The sequence below is a fragment of the Meles meles genome, chromosome Y, assembly GCF_922984935.1.
Source record: "Meles meles chromosome Y, mMelMel3.1 paternal haplotype, whole genome shotgun sequence".
NCBI lineage: Eukaryota > Metazoa > Chordata > Mammalia > Carnivora > Mustelidae > Meles > Meles meles.
In genome coordinates, this window is record NC_060088.1 from 11,919,265 (window position 1) to 11,938,610 (window position 19,346).

Here is a 19,346-nt window from a genome sequence, read left to right on the forward strand (position 1 = left end):
TGAATATTTGGTAGAATTCTCCAGTGAATCCATCAGGTCCTGAGCTCTTGTTTTGTTTTGTTTTTAATTTTATTTATTTATTTTGACAGAGAGAGATCACAAGTAGGCAGAGAGGCAGTCAGAGAGGGGGAAGCAGGCTCCCTGCTGAGCAGAGAGCCCAATGTGGGGCTCGATCGCAGGACCCTGGGATCATGACCTGAGCCGAAGGCAGAGGCTTAACCCACTGAACCACCCAGGTGCCCCTGAGCTCTTGTTTTTTTGGGGGTGTTTTTGATCACTGTTTCAGTCTCATTACTGGATATTGGTCTATTCAGGTTGTCAGTTTCTTCCTGTTGCATCCATTTCTTCTGTGGTGTTAAACTTACTGGCATATAGCTGTTGATAATAATTTCTGATAATTGTTTCTATTTTGTTTGTGTTAGACATGATCTCTTCCCTTTCATTCATAATTTTATTAATTTGGGTCCTTTCTCTCTTTTTTTTTTTTTTCTTTTTGTTTTTGGATAATTCTGGCAAGTGGTTTATCAGTATCATAAATTCTTTCTGAGAACCAGCTTCTAGTTTTGTTGATGTGTTCTACAGTTCTCTAATTTCTATCTGAATGATCTCTGCTCCAGTCTTTATTAGTTCCCTTCTTGTGCTTGGGGTTTGCTTAATTTGTTGATTCTCCACTTCTTTAAAGTGTAAAGAGAGTTTGTGTATTTGGGATTTTTCACTTTTTTTTTGATTGAGGCTTGGTTGGCTGTGTGTTTCCCTCTAAGGAAAGCCTTTGCCGTATCCCATAGGTTTTGGATTGATGGGTCTTCATTTTCATTGGTTTCCATGAATTGTTTAAGTTCTTCTTTAATTTCCTGGTTGACCCAAACATTCTTTTTTTTTTTTTTTTTTTAAAGATTTTATTTATTTATTTGACAGAGAGAGATCACAAGTAGCAGAGAGGCAGGCAGAGAGAGAGAGAGGGAAGCAGGCTCCCTGCTGAGCAGAGAGCCCGATGCGGGACTCGATCCCAGAACCCTGAGATCATGACCTGAGCTGAAGGCAGCGGCTTAACCCACTGAGCCACCCAGGCGCCCTGACCCAAACATTCTTGAGCAAGATGGTCTTTAGCTTCCAAGGGTTTGAATTTCTTCCAAACTCTTTTTGTGATTGAGTTCCAGTTTCAAAGCATTGTGATCTGAGAATATGCAGGGAATAATGTCTGTCTTTTGGTATCAGTTGAGTCCTGATTTGTGACCCCAGTATGTGGTCTGTTCTGGAGAAGGTTCCAAGTGCACTTGAGAAGAATGAGTATTCTGTTGTTTTAGGGTTGAATGTTCTGTATATATATCTATGAGGTCCGTCTGCTCCAATGTGTCATTCAGTGCTCTTGTTTCTTTGATTTTCTGCTTGGATGATCTGTTACTGAGAATAGTGTGTTAAGATCCCCTACTATTAATGTATAGACATCAATATGAATCTTGATTAATAGTTGTCTTATGTAGTTAGTTGGTCCCATATTGGGGGCATAAATATTTATAATTGTTAGATCTTTTTCTTGTTCTGTGATCACTTCTTTTTCTATCATAAAATTCCATATTTTGAATCTTCTTATTTTAATTTGACCATTATTTACCTCCCTTTCATACTTTTTTCTTTATCTTCTTGTTGGCCTTCTCATAATTTGTTTTAAATAATTTAAAACTGAATCAGTTTTCACAGTAGCTAATTTTTTTAAAAAGATTTTATCTATTTATTTATTTGACAGAGATCACAAGTAGGCAGAGCAGAGAGGGGGAAGCAGTCTCCCTGATGAGCAGAGCTGGATGCGGGGCGTGATCCCAGGACCCAGAGATTATGACCTGAGCCTAAGGCAGAGGCTTTAACCCACTGAGCCAACCAGGCACCCCCACAGTAGCTAATTTTTATTAAAGATTATTTATTTATTTGAGAGAGAGTGAGCGAGAGAGGAACACGAGTGGAATGGGGGGCTGGGGAGAGAAACAGAGGGAGAGGGAGAAGCAGGCTTCTCCCTGAGCAGAGAGCCTCGGGTGGGACTTGTTCCCAGGACCCTGGGATCATGACCTGAGCCAAAGGTAGATGCTTAAGTATTGAGCCACCCTGGGGCCCCAAAAGTGAGTATTTTTAACTGAGATTATATCTATAATTATGTCTATATATTGCATATCTCATAGTTTTTGTTAGCATTTTGAATGTTTTAATATAGTGAATCCGGAAATTAAGTTTTCTTGCCCCTCATTTTCTTACTGCTGGGCTCCGTAAAGTTGTATTTGTTTGTTTAAGTGAGTTTTCATAACTATTTTTGCGCAGACAGTATTTTTTGTAACAGTGTCCGTAAATACTCTTCCATTCTTTCCAGATTGTCTCTATTTGTGACTCTTCAGTGCTTATGTAGGCCATATATAACTCTTTCTATAACCCTTTATTTCCTGTTTGTATAGAGCTTGAAGGTCAGGCAGAGATGAAAATCTAGATAGCTTTTCTAAGCTTATTTCCTAACCTGGGTACCTTAGGCCTTCTGGGTTCTTGGAGTACATAGAAACTTTACAAAACCCTTAATCCCTGAAGCATCTCACTCTTAGCTTTTCCACACAGGGTTTTTGTCATGTCTGTTGTTTGATGCAGCTGCTCTCCTTTGCTCTGAAGGATTGATTGATTTATTTGTCTATCAGTATTTTTAAGAAATTTTCTTCATAGCTACTTCTGAACTCTTAGGTTAGGTAATTCTGAGTTAGGCTGAGTAAATTCTGAGTAAATTTTGCATTAGCTCTTTGCTGTGCTTATGACAGGGCAGACAAAATCTTTTGAGAACATACATTTTGTTTCTTCTGGAATAAGGAACCCACATGACCAACGTAGGTTGCTGTCTTCAGGGTTATCACAGCCATGGAATGGGGGGTGGACATGGAGCTTTACTATATTTAATTATTTTTTCATTATTGTCTTTTAGTTAGCAGTAACCTTTGACTATTATTCAGAGTTCTCATAAAGGTGAATTTAGGGGGCGCCTGGATGGCTCAGTGGGTTAAGCCTCTGCCGTTGTCTCAGGTTGTGATCTCAGGGTCCTGTGATCAAGCCCCACATTGGGCTCTCTGCTCAGCAGGGAGCCTGCTTCCCACTTACTCTGCCTGCCTCTCTGCTTACTTGTGGCCTCTCTGCTTACTTGCGATCTCTCTGTCAAATAAATAAATAAATAATCTTAAAAAAAAAAAAAAAGTGAATTTAGTAATTTTTGCTAGTTTCATGATGGTTGTATAGAGATCAGCCTTTAGAGTTTCCTACTTTGACATTTCATGGATGTTGTGACATTTTTGATACTCCCCAAAAAATGAATCAATAACTTATGTTTCAGTACAGAACAAAGAAAGAAATGAATGAGATTGTATAAGTAGTGTAGTAAGTTTAGAGTTTGGGAGAGAGAGAGTCTGAAATATCCTATAGAAAGTATTCAGTATATAAGGTTTGGGCAAGATTTAGAGCATAACATATTTTTTTGTTTTGTTTTGTTTGGATCAGTAATACAAAGGCACATAAGAGAAAAATAGGATTATAATGTTTAGAAAATGTAAATTACTTAAGTATTAATTACAGATTTAATTGCTATACCTAGTGCATAGCATTTAGCTGATAATGGGAAAATTGACTTTAGAGAAAACCTATGAACAGTGCTTTTAGGACAGATGAATCTTAATCTGGATTGTGGATAAATATTTGAGCTATAGTGCTTTCTCTTTCTCTCCAAAAGAAAGATGTGCTTTCAGAAATAATGGAAATTATCATGACTGGGGTATCATGAGGTATCACGAATATGAAAATACCATGAGTACTGAGTCTGTATTCTTAAAGCAAAGGGCATGACCTGAGAACTACTGTCTTCTACAGATTTAGTTTGTCTTTACCCCATCCTGCTTCCTACTTATGCTGGCAAATCTTGGACTTCACAGGAATATGCAACCAGTGGATGGAATCTGAATGTAATGCCGGTGCTGGATCAGTCTGTTCTCTGCCACATCAATGCAGACATCTCAGGCATGAAGGTTCCCTGGCTGTATGTAGGCATGGTATTCTCAGCATTTTGTTGGCATATTGAGGATCACTGGAGTTACTCTATTAACTATCTGCACTGGTGAGTGGGATCCAAATGGCTGGGATGGACGTTAAGACTTCTTTCCCGTACAATGATATGCCCAGGCTATATATATCTCCTCTTCACCTGAGCAGGGGTGAGCCGAAAACCTGGTATGGGGTACCTTCATTGGCAGCAGAGCAGTTGGAGGAGGTGATGAAGAAGCTGACACCTGAGCTATTTGATAGCCAGCCTGACCTGCTCCACCAACTTGTCACCCTCATGAATCCCAACACCCTCATGTCCCATGGTGTACCAGTAAGTACCTGGAAATAAGGGCCAAAGCAGATTTAATGTTTGTGCTAGGGTGGAAAGGAAATGAGGAAGAACTTAGTTACACAGAAATAAAGTTACATGCATTTTGTTGAGGATACAAGCTTTAGTCTCATGTCTTTCTATCTTTCTGTACTGTTGTCAAGCTGCAATCCTTGGTTTAGAACCTTGTTAGAACCTAACCTTGTTAGAACACTAGGTATCCTTAAGAGGAAGGGAGAGGAGAGATAAGATAGTTATTTAAATAACATAAAAGCTGGATTTTGACCTTTTTAATGTGTTTCCTAGTCTAGGATTGGTTGTCTTTTAACATCAGTGGGTATAAATTTTAATTTTATGAAATTTAAATTGGGGTTCAGGATTGGTTTCAGATTTGGGAATTTCTAGGATTAATTTATATTAGCCAGTTTTGCAGAAAATGGTAAGTACCCAACAATTTATAGAAGGTAAAGTGGTACACTATTTTTGCAATAAACTGTAATTTTGTCATACGTACTTTTGAAAGGTATACGTCAGCCTGTACACAATTTTTTTTATAACTTATGTCCATATCAGTTTTTCTTTCTTCATATAATCATTTTGGCATTTCAAGTCTTCCTTCAAGTACTACTTTTTACATTTTATAAATTCTTTATAAAAATTTACATTTTATAAATTCTTGTTTGAACTTTTTCTTTTCAACATTACTGTTATCTCATTAAAAAGCAGGTAAATTTGAATATTGATGAAATTATGAGGTTGCCTAGTTATACCATTTGTTCTGCCTCACAATTCTTGGCTTGCTTACTGTTTCTTTGCCTCTCACATAATATTCAGCATACACTACCACACATATTTAGGACTGAGATTTGTACATATTACTTACATTACTTGATTGCCAGTGGACAGTTATTAATAGTATTGTCTTAACTTCTGTTTCTGTAAACTTGGTAGTTAATATCCCCATTTTCATTTCTGATAAAATTTGAGTCTTTGTTTCTGGACAAAGACTCTGTTTATCATTTCAAGGAAGTAACTTCTCATTTTATCCATTTTTTGCTCTTTTTCTCTTACATATTCACTTAGCTTCTTGGTGAATTGACCCTTTTTCTTTTCAACATTACTGTTATCTCATTAAAAAGCAGGTAAATTTGAATATTGATGAAATTATCAGTATATAATCTTTTTTATCTCAATTTTTAGTCAGCCCCATTTTGTTTTATTATAGAATCACTTGCTCTCTGTTGCTCACTGTTGTGCTTCGAATAAATTTTCCATCGTTTCATTTTCAGACTCTTTGTGTCATTACCTCGGTGAGTTTCTTATAGATAGTATAGAGTTGAACCATGTCTGTTCATCCCACTGTCTTTATTTCTGAGAGTTTGACTTTGAAATTTTTTGTCATTACCAATAAGGGAGGACTTATTTCTGCCAATTTTACTTTGTTTTTTGTAGTCATATCTTTTTTGATCCTCAGTTCTTCCATTACTTTTGTATTCATGGTGTTAATTGGCTAATGGTAGTGTACTGGTTTAATGCTCTTTATTGTTTAGTTTTTAGTTACTTTCATAATGGTTTGTTTGGTGATTATAATTATTATTTTAGTTTCTATCTCTGTAATTTGAATTAATACCAACTTAGTTTCAATGGTAAGTTTAAAAAAAAACTTCCGTTCCTACGTAGTTCTGTCCCTCTTCCTTTGTCGTACTCTTACAAAATACATCTTTATGCACTATTTACCCATTAAATACTTTTATATTTCTTCTTCTATGCATTCTTCAGTTATGAAGATAGGTGTCTTAAACAAAAAAATACAATATTGGTTTTTACATTTGATAGTAGAAGTGCCTGGTATAGTACTGGAATGCCCTTTCATCTCTGATTTCTATCTCATAGAGATAGACTTACTCAGTTAATTCTCCAGAAGTGTCTTAACTTCTTCTTTCTTTTTTTCTCTCATCCCTTTAAATATGTTATCCCATGCCCTCTGACATCCCTGATTTCTCTGAAAAATCTGATAGTCTTATTGAGTATCTGTTTTAAATGATGAATTGTTTGTCTCTTGAGGCTCTCAAGATTCCTTTGTCTTTAGCTTTAGACAGTTTGATTATATTTGATTTTGTCTCACTTGAATGCATAGATTCATTCTTTTCTAAAATTTGGGACTTGGGGCGCCTGGGTGGCTCAGTGGGTTAAAGCCTCTGCCTTCAGCTCAGATCATGATCCCAGGGTCCTGGGATCGAGTCCCGCATTGGGCTCTCTGCTCAGCAGGGAGCCTGTTTCCCCTCTTTCACAGTCTGCCTCTCTGCCTACTTGTGATCTCTCTTGTCAAATAATAACTAAGATTTGGGACTTGTTCAGATATTATTTCTGAAATAGTCTTTACGCTCCTTTATGTGTCTTTTTCTTTAACTAACATGAACACTGCTGTGAACATTGATGTACAAATATGATTTATCTGTTCAGGCCTTGCTTGCCAGTCTTTAGGTCATATAACCAGAACTGGAATTAGTGGATCATACAGTATTTCTGTGTTTAATTTTTTGAGAAACCTCCCTACTGTTTTCCACAGTGGCTGCATTAATTTACATTATACCAGGTTTTGCTTTCTTTTCATTGTTTTGCCAACCTTATTATTTTTCTATTTTTTTTTAAATTATGGATGTTACAGTGGTGAGAAGTGGTATTTTATGGCTATAATGTGCATTTCCATAGTGACTTATGATACTTTGCAGCTTTTCATAATTTGAACTATCTTGTCAACTTTATAGTTGTTCTCTGTTCTGTCACTGTGGAGTTTCCTTAAACCAAAAATATGGAAAAGAAAGTAGCCTTTTACTCTTAACAGATTGGCTCTGTTTTGATCTGTTTTTTTACTGCTTTGTGAAGCTGTTTAAAACTGCATTAGCCTTCACCTCCTTGTGTGGAGCCTTAAAATCAACCAGAGATGGAGCTAAGGGTCTTTTTAATTTTTTCATAGCATGTATATGGCTTTCTCAATTCCCAAAAATACATGGGAGTTTTTCTGAACCTTTATTCCTCCAAATACCTCCTTCTCCTGCCTTTTCCTTCCTAGGCATTCTAGAATATCTCTTTTTTGTCCAGTCTCTTCTTTTACCACAGGTGGTTGTGGGTAATCCAGTTCTGTTTATATATTTCAGCTAGCAGAGCCTGGGAATCCATTTCTGTTTAGTTAAACTCTGAGGCAGTATAAATAAAGGCAGGTTCTTGAGCCAGGTTTTTCCCGGGAGGTAAGTCAGGTCAAACCATATCACCTCAGTTCTTTGAAAACAAGATCTATGTTGTTTTCTTTGGTATCAGCATATTGCGCCAGGATCTTAATATTATTATTTCCAAGGTAGTTGGTGATTCTAGATGAAGGGATTGTAGGCAGGAAAAATATATCGCCACAGAATCTTTTGCCAAAATTTAGAAGCTTTTTTGTTTTTCATTAAATCTCCTAGTATTTGTAGTTTGTGATTTTTTTCTACAGAGTTTTTAAAATACTCTGCTACATTTTGGTAGTTTAATCATTGTTTTAGTAGAGGGATGAGATTTTGGAGTTCCTCTTCCATCATTTGTGTTGACATCATGTCCTGATTTTTTTAACTTACCTTTCTTTATTTGTTGAATAAGTTAAGAATATTTATCATATATTTATGGGCCATTTGTATTTCTTTCTTGAATTGCACATTGTTTTTCTTTTTCCCTTTCTTTGCATATCCTGTTTTTTTTTAAAAGAGGTCTCCATATTGGTATAGAGTCAGATGCAGAGCTAGAACCTCCTACTCAACACTAAGATCTAGACCTCATCTGAGATCAAGAGTTAGATGCTCAACCAACTAAGCCACTTATGTATCCTGCATATCACTTTTAAACTTCCATTCTCATTTTCTCTTGTAAGGCATACATTTATAAAGATAGAGCCTATGTGTTTCTCCTCTCACTTCTCAGATCTATAACAAAATTTAAAGACATAAAGTATACTTTCTATCATTCGTCCTGATCTTTAATGTGTTCTCCAGTCACGTCCCAGATCTGTAACTAAATTTAAAGACTTTAAGTGCACATTCTATATCATTCATCCCGACGTACAGTCCTGTCTCTGTTTTTTTAGGTGGTTCGCACAAACCAGTGTGCAGGAGAATTTGTCATCACATTTCCTCGTGCTTACCACAGTGGCTTTAACCAAGGCTATAATTTTGCTGAGGCTGTCAACTTTTGCACTGCTGACTGGGTGAGTCTGGAATGTGGTAGGCATGTAGATAGAAAGGGATAAAGAATATGGACAGAGATCATTGTGAAGAACATTAATACTGCATATGGCCACACACAGTCTTGAACTACTTACAGCTACCTGCTGGACGCCAGTGCATTGAACACTACCGCCGGCTTCGGCGCTACTGTGTTTTCTCCCATGAGGAGCTTATCTGCAAGATGGCTGCTTTTCCAGAGAAGTTGGATCTGAATTTGGCTGTGGCTGTGCACAAGGAGATGTTCATTATGGTACAAGAGGAGCGACGTTTACGAAAAGCTCTTTTGGAGAAGGTGGGTGGTGGGAAACATGGCTTAGGGATTCAGTAAAGTACACTTCTGAAAGGGAGACATAAAAATTGAGTAGTCATTCTGTGCCTCATCTCTGACTCATACATTTGAAGTGGAAAGACAGAACCTGTATGTGTTTATATTTTTTTCTTCCGATTTCTCTACAGCTATCCTTACAAAGTTGAGCCCACAGCAGGGCTCAGTGTTGGCTGAGGTGGGGTGTCCACAACCCTGCTCCTAGTCTTTACAGTATATGTGGGTTGAACACCCCCAGGGCGTCACGGAGGCTGAACGAGAGGCTTTTGAGCTGCTCCCAGATGATGAGCGCCAGTGCATGAAATGCAAGACAACGTGCTTCCTGTCAGCTCTGGCCTGCTATGACTGCCCAGATGGCCTTGTATGCCTTTCCCACATCTATGATCTCTGCAAGTGCTCGAGTAGTCGGCAGTATCTGCGGTGAGCCATGGGGTCTACTTGAAAGACACAGAGGAGGTTACACAGTGGAGCCACATGCACATTTCCTTGCTCCCTTTCGCCAGGTACCGATACACCTTGGATGAGCTTCCTGCCATGCTGCATAAGCTAAAGATTCGGGCTGAATCCTTTGACACCTGGGCCAACAAAGTACGAGTGGCCTTGGAAGTGGAGGATGGCCGGAAGCGCAGTAAGTGATCATGAATGGAAGAACCCCCAGCAACCTCTGTTTCTTTTATTCAGCTCTCCCAAGTCTTGTCCTCTTTTCCCTAATACTGCTTACTTTTCTGCAACTTCTACTCTGTGTTCAGGCTTTGAAGAGCTAAGGGCACTGGAGTCTGAGGCTCGTGAGAGGAGGTTTCCTAACAGTGACCTACTTCAGCAATTGAGGAACTGCCTAAATGAAGCAGAGGCTTGTGTCTCCCAAGTCCTGGGGCTGGTTAGTGGTCAAGAGGCCAGGTAAGTTAGAGAAGAGGGCAAAAAATGGGGTTAGTATATGAAAATGAATAACAAAACTGGATAGGTCAGGGATGCCTAGGTGGCTCGGGGGTTAGGCATCTGGATTTGGCTCAGGTCATAATCTCAGGGTCTTGGGATCGAGCCCCACATTGGGGCATGAAGGTAGTCTGCTTCTCCCTCTGCCTGCTGCTGCTTCTGCTTGTGCGCTCACTCTGTCAAATAAATAAAATCTTAAAAAAAAAGGATAGGTCATAAATAAAAAATCCATGTAGTATCAAAGTTAATTTATGTGTATGAACACATTAATATCTAAAACTTATGTACATAATCTGGTCGAAGAAGCGTACTTATACCATCAATGGCAATGAGAATGAAGATTCAGGTGAACTATTAACAGTCTAACTTGTTAGCAGATTTCATAAAAATATTCGGGCATCAGATTTCCAGAAAATTAATGATTGACTCTATAGGTATATACAGGTTTAGACATTAAATTTTATTTATTATTTGCTAAATGTGTAGAATCATAGATAAGTTTTTCTTTCTAAAAATTGGGTGATTATATACATACGCTTTGTAAATTCATGTAAAAAACAGCTGGAGGTATTAATCACAGTATCTCAAAGTCAGATATTTTCAAATTCAGAGTTTTTCTTTAAAAGTTAAAGGTTAAGGTGTAACGAATTCACTTTTCATAGGCAATGTGTTTTCCTTTTCTCCTTCAAAAGAAAGACAGTTTTTTCTATTTTGACCTGGTGAGACACTCATTAGGTGGCTGTGGTTTTTAGTATTTGCAGTCTTAATCCACCTTAAGTTCTAATCATCTTAACTTCTGGCCTCTTTTAATTTTTCCTTCAGTAGGTGTATTAACACATGTCTTTCCACTTCAAATATATGAGTCAGAGATGAGGCACAGAATAACTTAATTTTTATTTTTTATTTTTATTTTTTTAAAGATTTTATTTATTTATTTGACATAGATCACAAGTATGTAGAAAGGCAGGCAGAGAGAGAGAGAGGGAAGCAGGCTCCCTGCTGAGCCCCGATGTGGGGCTTGATCCTAGGACCCTGGGATCATGACCTGAGTGGAAGGCAGAGGCTTTAACCCACTGAGCCACCCAGGCGCCCCTCAATTTTTATTTTTGTAGGTATATATATATATGGATTTACATGTAGATATGTATCTATGTCTTAGATATACCAAAGACTGTATCTAAGAACTTAATACTTAGAGGTATTGCATTTCTCACATGATGAATTCTTATTTATTGTTCTTTTGTGTACAGTAGTGTATCCATTACTACTTTCACTTTTCTGCATCATCTCATAATAGTCCTTCCTTGTTTCTTAATTCTTTTGTCTGGTTTTCTTAAAAATTCTGGTATTTATTTTAAATATAATTAATGTTTTTTTTTTCCCTTAGTGTCACCCTGAAGGCTACTACTCTTAGATTCTGTTGAATCTTTATTTTTATGTTGCCTTCTTACATTTCATTTTGATTTCCTTATAATACTTAATCAGTATAGTAAACTGAAGCCTTGTAGAAGTCATCTCACATTGTTATTCTCCAAAAAGAAATGTTTGTTTTAATTTTAATTTTTCTAATGGTATCCCAGAAAGCATACATTCTTCTAAAACTTGTATTGTTTCATTTGATATCTTCGGTCTTCTCTAACAGTTTCAAATACAAAATGTTCCCAACTTTTTTTCAACTTAGTGGTTCATAGTTCCCGAACGTTGAAGCTGACTCAGAGGTACTATAACATAGAAATAAAGTAAAGATGTTGGTTTACTGAAAATGCATGCACTATGGCCTTAGCAGGTTCAGAGAATGCATCTTTTTTTCCCTTACTCCTGTAGGATTGAAACCCCACAACTGACCCTGCCTGAGTTGCGAGTACTTCTTGAGCAAATGGGCAACCTTCCATGTGCCATGCATCAAATTGGGGATGTCAAGGTAAAGAGGGAATTCTTGGCTTAGAATAGATACTACAGAGTTGGGTGGTTCAATATCTGTATTTTAATAGCTTCATAACTATATAGTTCAAGTAGATATCCTTCCAAGCAAATATAATAAAAATACTGAGCACAGGGCTACATATTTATCTGGCTTTTGGCATTGGAGAATGTGAGGGAGATAGGCAGATTTTTTTTTTTTTTTAATAATTTAGACTTTTGAAGCTTTTGAAAGGGTAACAACATCATATTAAAGTGAGCTTGAAAGAATTAAATTTGAGATGACTAAAGGAAAAGCAGGGTTATCATGGCAAATAAAGGATTTTTGTTGATAGTAAGTATATCTTGTCCTACTGGATTATGGCTGAAAGTAAGTATAAATGCCTAAGAGAGAATGTAAAGGGAACAGATTGAGGGTAGGTTGTTGCATATCTAGATGAGTAAAGAGTCTCTTCTTTATCCTATATCTTTGCAGGATGTTTTGGAACAAGTGGAAGCCTACCAAATTGAGGCTCGGGAGGCCCTGGCCTCACTGCCTCTCAGTGTAGGACTTTTGCGGTCCTTGTTGGAGAAGGGTCAGCAGTTGGGTGTAGAGGTGCCTGAAGCCCATCAACTCCAGCAACAGGTGGAGCAGGCACGATGGCTAGATGAGGTGAAGCAAGCACTGGCTCCTTCAGCTCAAAGGGGCTCTCTGGTCATCATGCAGGGGCTCTTGGTTACAGGTGCCAAAATAGCCTCCAGCCCTTCTGTGGACAAGGCCCGGGCTGAGCTTCAGGAACTGCTGACCATTGCAGAGCGCTGGGAAGAAAAGGCGCATTTCTGTCTGGAGGCCAGGTGGGGCGGGCGCATCCTTTCCCCATATATACTGTGTAACTCTGGTCCTCAGAGTCTGGGGTTGATCCTGGGGATGGCTTTAGTGGGTAACCCTGACACCAGACCTGTAGTTAGGTGTCGGCTAAACTGTAAGGATTGATATGATATGGTATCCAGTCCTCTGTTAACTACTGTAGTAGAATACAATAATCGAGGAAATATTTGTGGACCTAGTTCTCAAATCATACATTGCAGACCTGACTTAAGAAGAGACTGAAATGGCTGCTTCAGTGTTTACAGTTTTTGAGACTTGAGAGATTATTGCTCATTACAATTTTTAAGTTTTTGTTGCGGAGCTTTTGATGGTAAAACTTAGGACAAAAAAAATGCGTATGCATATAATATTGAAGGATGGATTCCTATTTTTCCAAACATTTTTAGGCAGAAGCATCCACCAGCTACATTGGAAGCCATAATCCGTGAGGCAGAAAATATCCCAGTTTACCTGCCTAACATCCAAGCACTCAAAGACGCTCTGGCTAAAGCACATGCTTGGATTGCTGATGTGGATGAGATCCAAGTAAGGACTTGCCTCCTCTTTTATAGTGCAGATGTAAAGGCAGAAGAAACATAATTCTGCCTTTGACTTTTTAATAACAGAGTTCTCTTGTGCTAGTATGTAGAGATGGCAGGCTAGAGCTGTGAGGATATCAGGATAAAAATAGCTGAAGGAGAAAAACAAGTATGGGCCTACACCTGATCATAGACTATCCCAAAGGAAGGGGGCCAGACAAGAGAAACCAGAACAAAATAGTTGACATGGAAGGGGTGTTTTTTTAGCCAGTGAAGTAGGAGTTCTTGGTAAAAGTATTTGCTGTTCCACTGTTTTCTTTATAATAGACTCTCTATTTTCTGTATAGCTGTACAACATGATGCTCAGCATTGGCTAGCACAAATCTGAATACAGTAATGATTGATATATTTAATTTTTCTTGTTCCTATTGCAGAATGGTGACCACTATCCCTGCTTGGATGACTTGGAAGGCCTGGTGGCTGTAGGCCGAGACCTACCTGTGGGTTTGGAAGAGCTGAGACAGTTAGAGCTTCAAGTACTAACAGCACATTCATGGAGGGAGAAGGCCTCTAAGACCTTCCTCAAGAAGAATTCATGCTATACGCTGCTGGAGGTAAGACCTGAGACTGCAACTCACATCTTCCCTTGTGTTAAGCCTGGATATTGTGAGAACATCAGAAATTGGCAGATCTGGTGAGGGGAAGGAAAGGGAAACCCTAGCCATGCTCCCACTGTCTGCCTGCTTCAGGTACTTTGCCCATGTGCAGATGCTGGTTCAGACACCAGCAAGCGTAGCCGATGGATAGAGAAGGAGTTGGGCTTGTACAGATCTGACACAGAGTTGCTGGGACTGTCTGCACAGGACCTCAGGGATCCAGGCTCTGTGGTGAGTTGGGGCACATATGGGGACAAAAGCCTAGTGACAATAAGAGTATCTGAGCTAGATAATGATAGGCAGACCATTTGTTCTCCGTGGTTTGTGAGTGAGATGTTAAAAGCACTAGAGAAGGGAGTGAAATGCACTGCTGACTTCCACTCCCTCTGTCTTGGGCATGTCAGATCGTGGCCTTCAAGGAGGGGGAGCAGAAGGAGAAGGAGGGTATCCTGCAGCTGCGTCGCGTGAACTCCACCAAGCCTAGTCCACTAGCATCATCGACCACAGCTTCTTCTGCATCCTCCATCTGTGTTTGTGGTCAGGTGCCAGCCGGGGTGGGAGCTCTGCAGTGTGACCTATGTCAGGATTGGTTCCACGGGCAGTGTGTCTCAGTACCCCGCCTTCTCAGCTCTTCAAGGCCCACTTCCACCTCATCACCACTGCTGGCCTGGTGGGAGTGGGACACCAAATTTTTGTGTCCACTGTGCATGCGCTCAAGGCGCCCACGTCTGGAGACCATCCTGGCACTGCTGGTAGCCCTGCAGAGACTGCCAGTACGACTCCCTGAGGGTGAAGCCCTACAGTGCCTCACCGAGAGAGCTATTGTTTGGCAAGGCCGTGCCAGGCAGGTTCTAGCATCTGAGGACGTGAGTGCTCTGTTGGGACAGCTGGCTGAGCTTCGCCACCAACTGCAGGATAAACCCAGGCTGGAGAAGTCCCCTACCTACCCTTCAGCCCCTGCTTTTGAGCCACACACAGAAGGCTGTGGCAGGGATATGCCTAAGGTTAGCTGCCCAGTCCAGCTCTTGCCCTTAAATGTCTTACCTCCTTGCCATACCCTATTTAGGCTATACTTTCTGCCCTGTAATTTTTAGTCTCCCTTGGTGTCGCCTGCATGTCCCATTTTGCATTCTCTGACTGCTCCTTGTTATTAGCCTGTATGTACCTTCCTCTTCCAGGAGGTAAATGTCCTAAGTTTGGGGTTGATGCAAAAAATATTAGGACGGTTTTTCTATAACCTGTTACCCTACCCATTCTTACTCTTAGCAGGTTCCAGAGTTGCTGCTGAATGTGGACAGTATGACAAGCCATGAGAAGGTTGCTTCTTTTCAGGGCTCAGGTAAGACATGTAGGTTTAGGTTTCGGTAGACTGTTGAGTAGATACCACAAAGGTGATGTGTTTCACTGTTGTTTCTGTCAGGGTGTTGGGGATAAATCTAAGCATAGCCTCTAACTCAGTCTGTCCCTAAAATTTGCAGACCTGGAGGTATTGTCCTCACTATTGCCGCAGTTGACTGGTCCTGTATTGAATCTGCCTGAGGCAACCCGTGCCCCGCTGGAGGAACTCATGTTGGAGGGAGATCTGCTTGAGGTTACTCTGGATGAGAACCATAGCATCTGGCAGCTGTTGCAGGCTGGACAGCCTCCAGACATAGAGCGGATCCGTACACTTCTAGAGGTGAGGAAAAGGTTCATGGGCAGGGCCAGGAGATTAAACCTGACCACTGGTCCACAAGTGCTTTTGCTTGCCTGTGTATCATTGTAGCTGGAGAAGCCTGAGCATAAAGGAAATCGGACAAGAGGCCGGGACCTGGAGAAGCGAAAGCGGCGACGACAGCAGAAAATAGATCTGAGTAGGAAAAGCAAAGATTTTGTTCGAGAAGAGCTGCAGTCAAAAAAGGCCCGAAACTCAGAGATTAAGCCTCAGGAGGGCCAAGAAGAAGAGTTTGAGGAGGAAACAGATAGTGAAAATATTTTCCTGACTTCTATAGAACATAGCCCTATCTTGAAAGGGAACAAAAACAACTTCCAACAAAATGGTTCAGGTTCTACAGCCTCTCTTCCTTCCTTAACCCCCTTGCTACACCAGCCCTACCCTCAACACGAAGGGTTATGACAGCAAGCAGAAAAGGGTTTTTTTTAAATCCCACTGCCTCTTGGACCTTCCTAGGTCCTGAACTTTGTTTTTTATCTAGAATTTGTCACTTTAGAGTTTTGATATCTTAAGTGTTAACAGTAATATTTTGAGCTCATTTCCTAAGGTCAGTGCTCTGTGTGCCTCTTCCCAGAATTTCTCGCCAGCATTACTGGGACTAGTATGCAGTGAATGATTTCCCACACCAGTTTCATTTTGGACTTTGGCAAATAAAACTTGACAAAGGCAAATGTATCTCTTTATTTCTTTTTTTTCCCCTCTCTTTTTTCTTATATCTTAAAAATATTTTGGTGTTTCCAGCCTTCTATATTCTACCTCCTTTTCTTTTCTCATCTTGGTTCACATAAGAAAAGACATTGTATTGTGTAATTTCACATTAAAGCTAAAAAGAATAGAACAAATGAGTTCTCGGTTTAGACTGTTGGAAATTTTAATTTGATTTGCTTTGTTAAAAATAAAACAGCAATTCGTGTGTTTTAAAACTGGATTTGATTTGAACTTTTTTCACTATAACAGTAACAAGTTGGGAAACTTAAAAACCTGGTTTGAACCATTATACTTTTTTGATCAATGTGTGAAGAGTCAGTTAATTAACACCTAAAACTTAGATCAAGGTCATTTACTCCTTTTTGGAGTCCAGTTCACCACCATTTGGGAGTTATTCATTCTTCACGGAATCACTTTGTTGAATATCTTTTGGCTGTACTTGTATGTCTATAATGTTCTCTTCATCATTGATCTGTATATTTATCTATTTAGCAGGACCCCATTGTCTTGATAACTTTCAGTAAATAACTAAAATAGAGTAAGTCTTTCAGTAGGGTGGAATGATCCCTCCCTTTTATTCTGTTTCATACGATTTTAACTAGCCTGGTACCAAACTTTTTTTCCTACATGCAGTTCACTTTGCCTCCTGCATTTGATAGAGCTGAACTTGAACAATTTATTATACCTCTTTCCATGTACTGGTCTTTTAGGTGATAAAATATGATATCTGATACGTTTGTTCTAAAAGTTCATGGAGATGAATAGGTAAATATCTCAAGGAAGACTGGTACACTTTAGTTTACATGTATTTTTTTGTGTGTCTTAGTGATTCAGTCCAACGGACTACTTTTCTTAATCCTTTTCTGTAATAAGATTCTGTGGACCTGGTTTGAATCCCTTAAATGAATGCTTTGCTTTTTATTCCTGCTTATTCAGGTGGTGTAGACCTATTTCTGTGTAAAAAAAAATTTTTTTTTAAGATTTTATTCATTTGTTTGATAGAGTGGGCATTAGCTAAGGGGAGCAGCAGAGGTAGATGAAAAACCAGACTCCCTTCTGAGCAGAGAGCTGGACATGGGGTTCGATCACAGGATCTGACCTTAGCCAAAGGCAGATGCTTAATGACTGAGCCACGCAGGCATCTAGTCTGTATAAAACTTGATACCTAAAGTTGTTCCCATAATCCTAGTTGTGTTCTCTGTGTTATTTCCAATCTTCCCCGCTCTATCAGGTTATCCTCAGGCATTACTTTGTTGCTTACAAACATAATCATAGCCCCTACCCCAGTTTTAGTTTGTTACCTGTCAGAAAAACAGTGATAGCTTATTGTAACATAGCAATTAGATTAAATAAATGTGAGGTCTTGTGCTGTTTCATCTACATACAAAAATTACTTTCGAGGTTTTATGGGTATTGTTCTACACAGATGTGGTGGGTTTGTGATTTTTCACTGTGCACTCTGAAAATTTTTATTATCCAAGGGAGTGTCTTTTATTTTTATTTATTTTTTAAAAAGATACTATTATTTGGCAGACACACAGTGAGAGAGGGAACACAAGCAGGGGGAGTGGGAAGGGGAGAGCAGACTTCTTGCTGAGCAGGGAGACCAATGTGGGACTCTATCCCAAGACCTTGGGATCATGACCGGAGCGGAAGGCAGACGCCTAAGGGCTGAGTCATCCAGGGGCCCCAGGGAGTCTCTTTTAAATACACCATTTGCTTTCTGTATTTACAGTTTCCAGAGTTTATATTTGCACATCACCATTTGACAATCACTGTAATTGGAAACTACTCTTCATTTAAGGAAAGAATTGAGACCTTGTGGGGTTCCTGGGTGGCTTAGTCATTAAGTGTCTGCCTTTGGCTTAGGTCATGCTGTATTGGGATACAAGCTTCTCCCACTTCTTTACTTCCCCCATTCCCCCGTCAGCATTACCTGTCTTGCTGTCTCTTTCTCTGTCAAATAAATAAAATCTTCAAAAAGTAAAAAACTACGTATAAGAATCTGGGTCAGGTGAAACACAGGGACAATTGTACATCTTTTTATGGGCCACCTTTGTTTTATTCAGGAGCAAGTTCTAATATGAAACCAAACACAAAGATGTATCATTAAGTTTTGCATATAGGTGCTGATTACCTTGTGATTATAGGTTGAATTAAGAAACATCAAATCTCGGGGTGCCTGGGTGGCTCAGCCAGTTAAGTGTCTGCCTTCGGCTCAGGTCATGATCCCAGGGTCCTGGATCGAGCCCCGCATCAGGCTTTCTGCTCAGCAGAGAGAGCCTGCCTCTCTGCCTACTTGTGATCTCTGTCTGTCAAATAAATAAAATCTTAAAAAAAAAAAAAGAAACATCAAATCTTTAGCAGGAAGTTAATTTCCAAAGCCACTTAGTGTTTTGTAATAGTGATTCAGGGTAATTCTCTTGCAGGAAAATTTTCATCTTGATTTCTATGAAAAAAAATTATAGTACAACTTATCATTACTAAGTTTTCAAAGTTCAGTATGATATGGCTTATAGGCTCTTCAGCTTCTGTTTCTGAGGAAAATTCACAAAATTAATGTTTCTGTTCATGAGAACAAAGTTCATTGACACTATTGGTATAGCAGTACATGATAGATACAAATATAACACCCTATATTTTCAAAAGGTTGTACATTTTTCTTAGCTGTTTTATACATTTTTTACTACCACCACTGTAATAATATGTTTACACATTCCACTTTAGGATTCAATGAATTTGTATTTACTCAACTATTCTTAAGCATTGGGTGTGGTGCGTAAACAACGAATCTTGGAACACTGAAAAAAAAACTGTAGAAAAATACTATCACTGATAGTATTAGCTATCTGATAGCTATTACTAAAGGCTCATTCTTTACTTACTTCCTACTTCACACTGACTTTTCAAAAGTAACAAAAGCAGTAGCCCTAATGTCACCTTAGTGAAAAGGAAAGCCTCAAAGAAAGCCACTTATTTTTTTGAGAGAGCACATGTGATTGGAGGGAGAAGGAGGCATGGGGCTCAATCTCACAATCCTGAGATCATGACCTGAGCCAAAACAAAGAGAATG

At 39.3% G+C, this 19,346-nt stretch overlaps 1 protein-coding gene across 16 annotated transcripts in view; it reads left to right on the top strand.

Annotated features, from left to right (window-relative positions):
- Positions 1 to 17,196, top strand: part of LOC123935843 (lysine-specific demethylase 5D) — a 61,519-nt gene extending 44,323 nt beyond the window's left edge. For 7 of the 16 annotated variants that reach the window (XM_045996660.1, XM_045996663.1, XM_045996666.1 and 4 more), the window contains 16 exons: positions 3,942 to 4,123; positions 4,219 to 4,381; positions 8,493 to 8,612; positions 8,729 to 8,923; positions 9,195 to 9,376; positions 9,460 to 9,584; positions 9,706 to 9,853; positions 11,714 to 11,810; positions 12,285 to 12,643; positions 13,064 to 13,202; positions 13,630 to 13,809; positions 13,945 to 14,082; positions 14,256 to 14,855; positions 15,118 to 15,190; positions 15,330 to 15,529; positions 15,617 to 17,196. In XM_045996660.1, coding sequence (XP_045852616.1) covers positions 3,942 to 4,123; positions 4,219 to 4,381; positions 8,493 to 8,612; positions 8,729 to 8,923; positions 9,195 to 9,376; positions 9,460 to 9,584; positions 9,706 to 9,853; positions 11,714 to 11,810; positions 12,285 to 12,643; positions 13,064 to 13,202; positions 13,630 to 13,809; positions 13,945 to 14,082; positions 14,256 to 14,855; positions 15,118 to 15,190; positions 15,330 to 15,529; positions 15,617 to 15,967 — 3,252 coding nt within the window. In that variant the 3' untranslated portion in view covers positions 15,968 to 17,196. The remainder of the gene's footprint in view (positions 1 to 3,941; positions 4,124 to 4,218; positions 4,382 to 8,492; positions 8,613 to 8,728; positions 8,924 to 9,194; positions 9,377 to 9,459; positions 9,585 to 9,705; positions 9,854 to 11,713; positions 11,811 to 12,284; positions 12,644 to 13,063; positions 13,203 to 13,629; positions 13,810 to 13,944; positions 14,083 to 14,255; positions 14,856 to 15,117; positions 15,191 to 15,329; positions 15,530 to 15,616) is intronic. The other 9 variants (XM_045996661.1, XM_045996676.1, XM_045996667.1 and 6 more) reach the window with 5 other exon arrangements.
- The last annotated feature ends 2,150 nt before the right edge of the window (positions 17,197 to 19,346 follow it).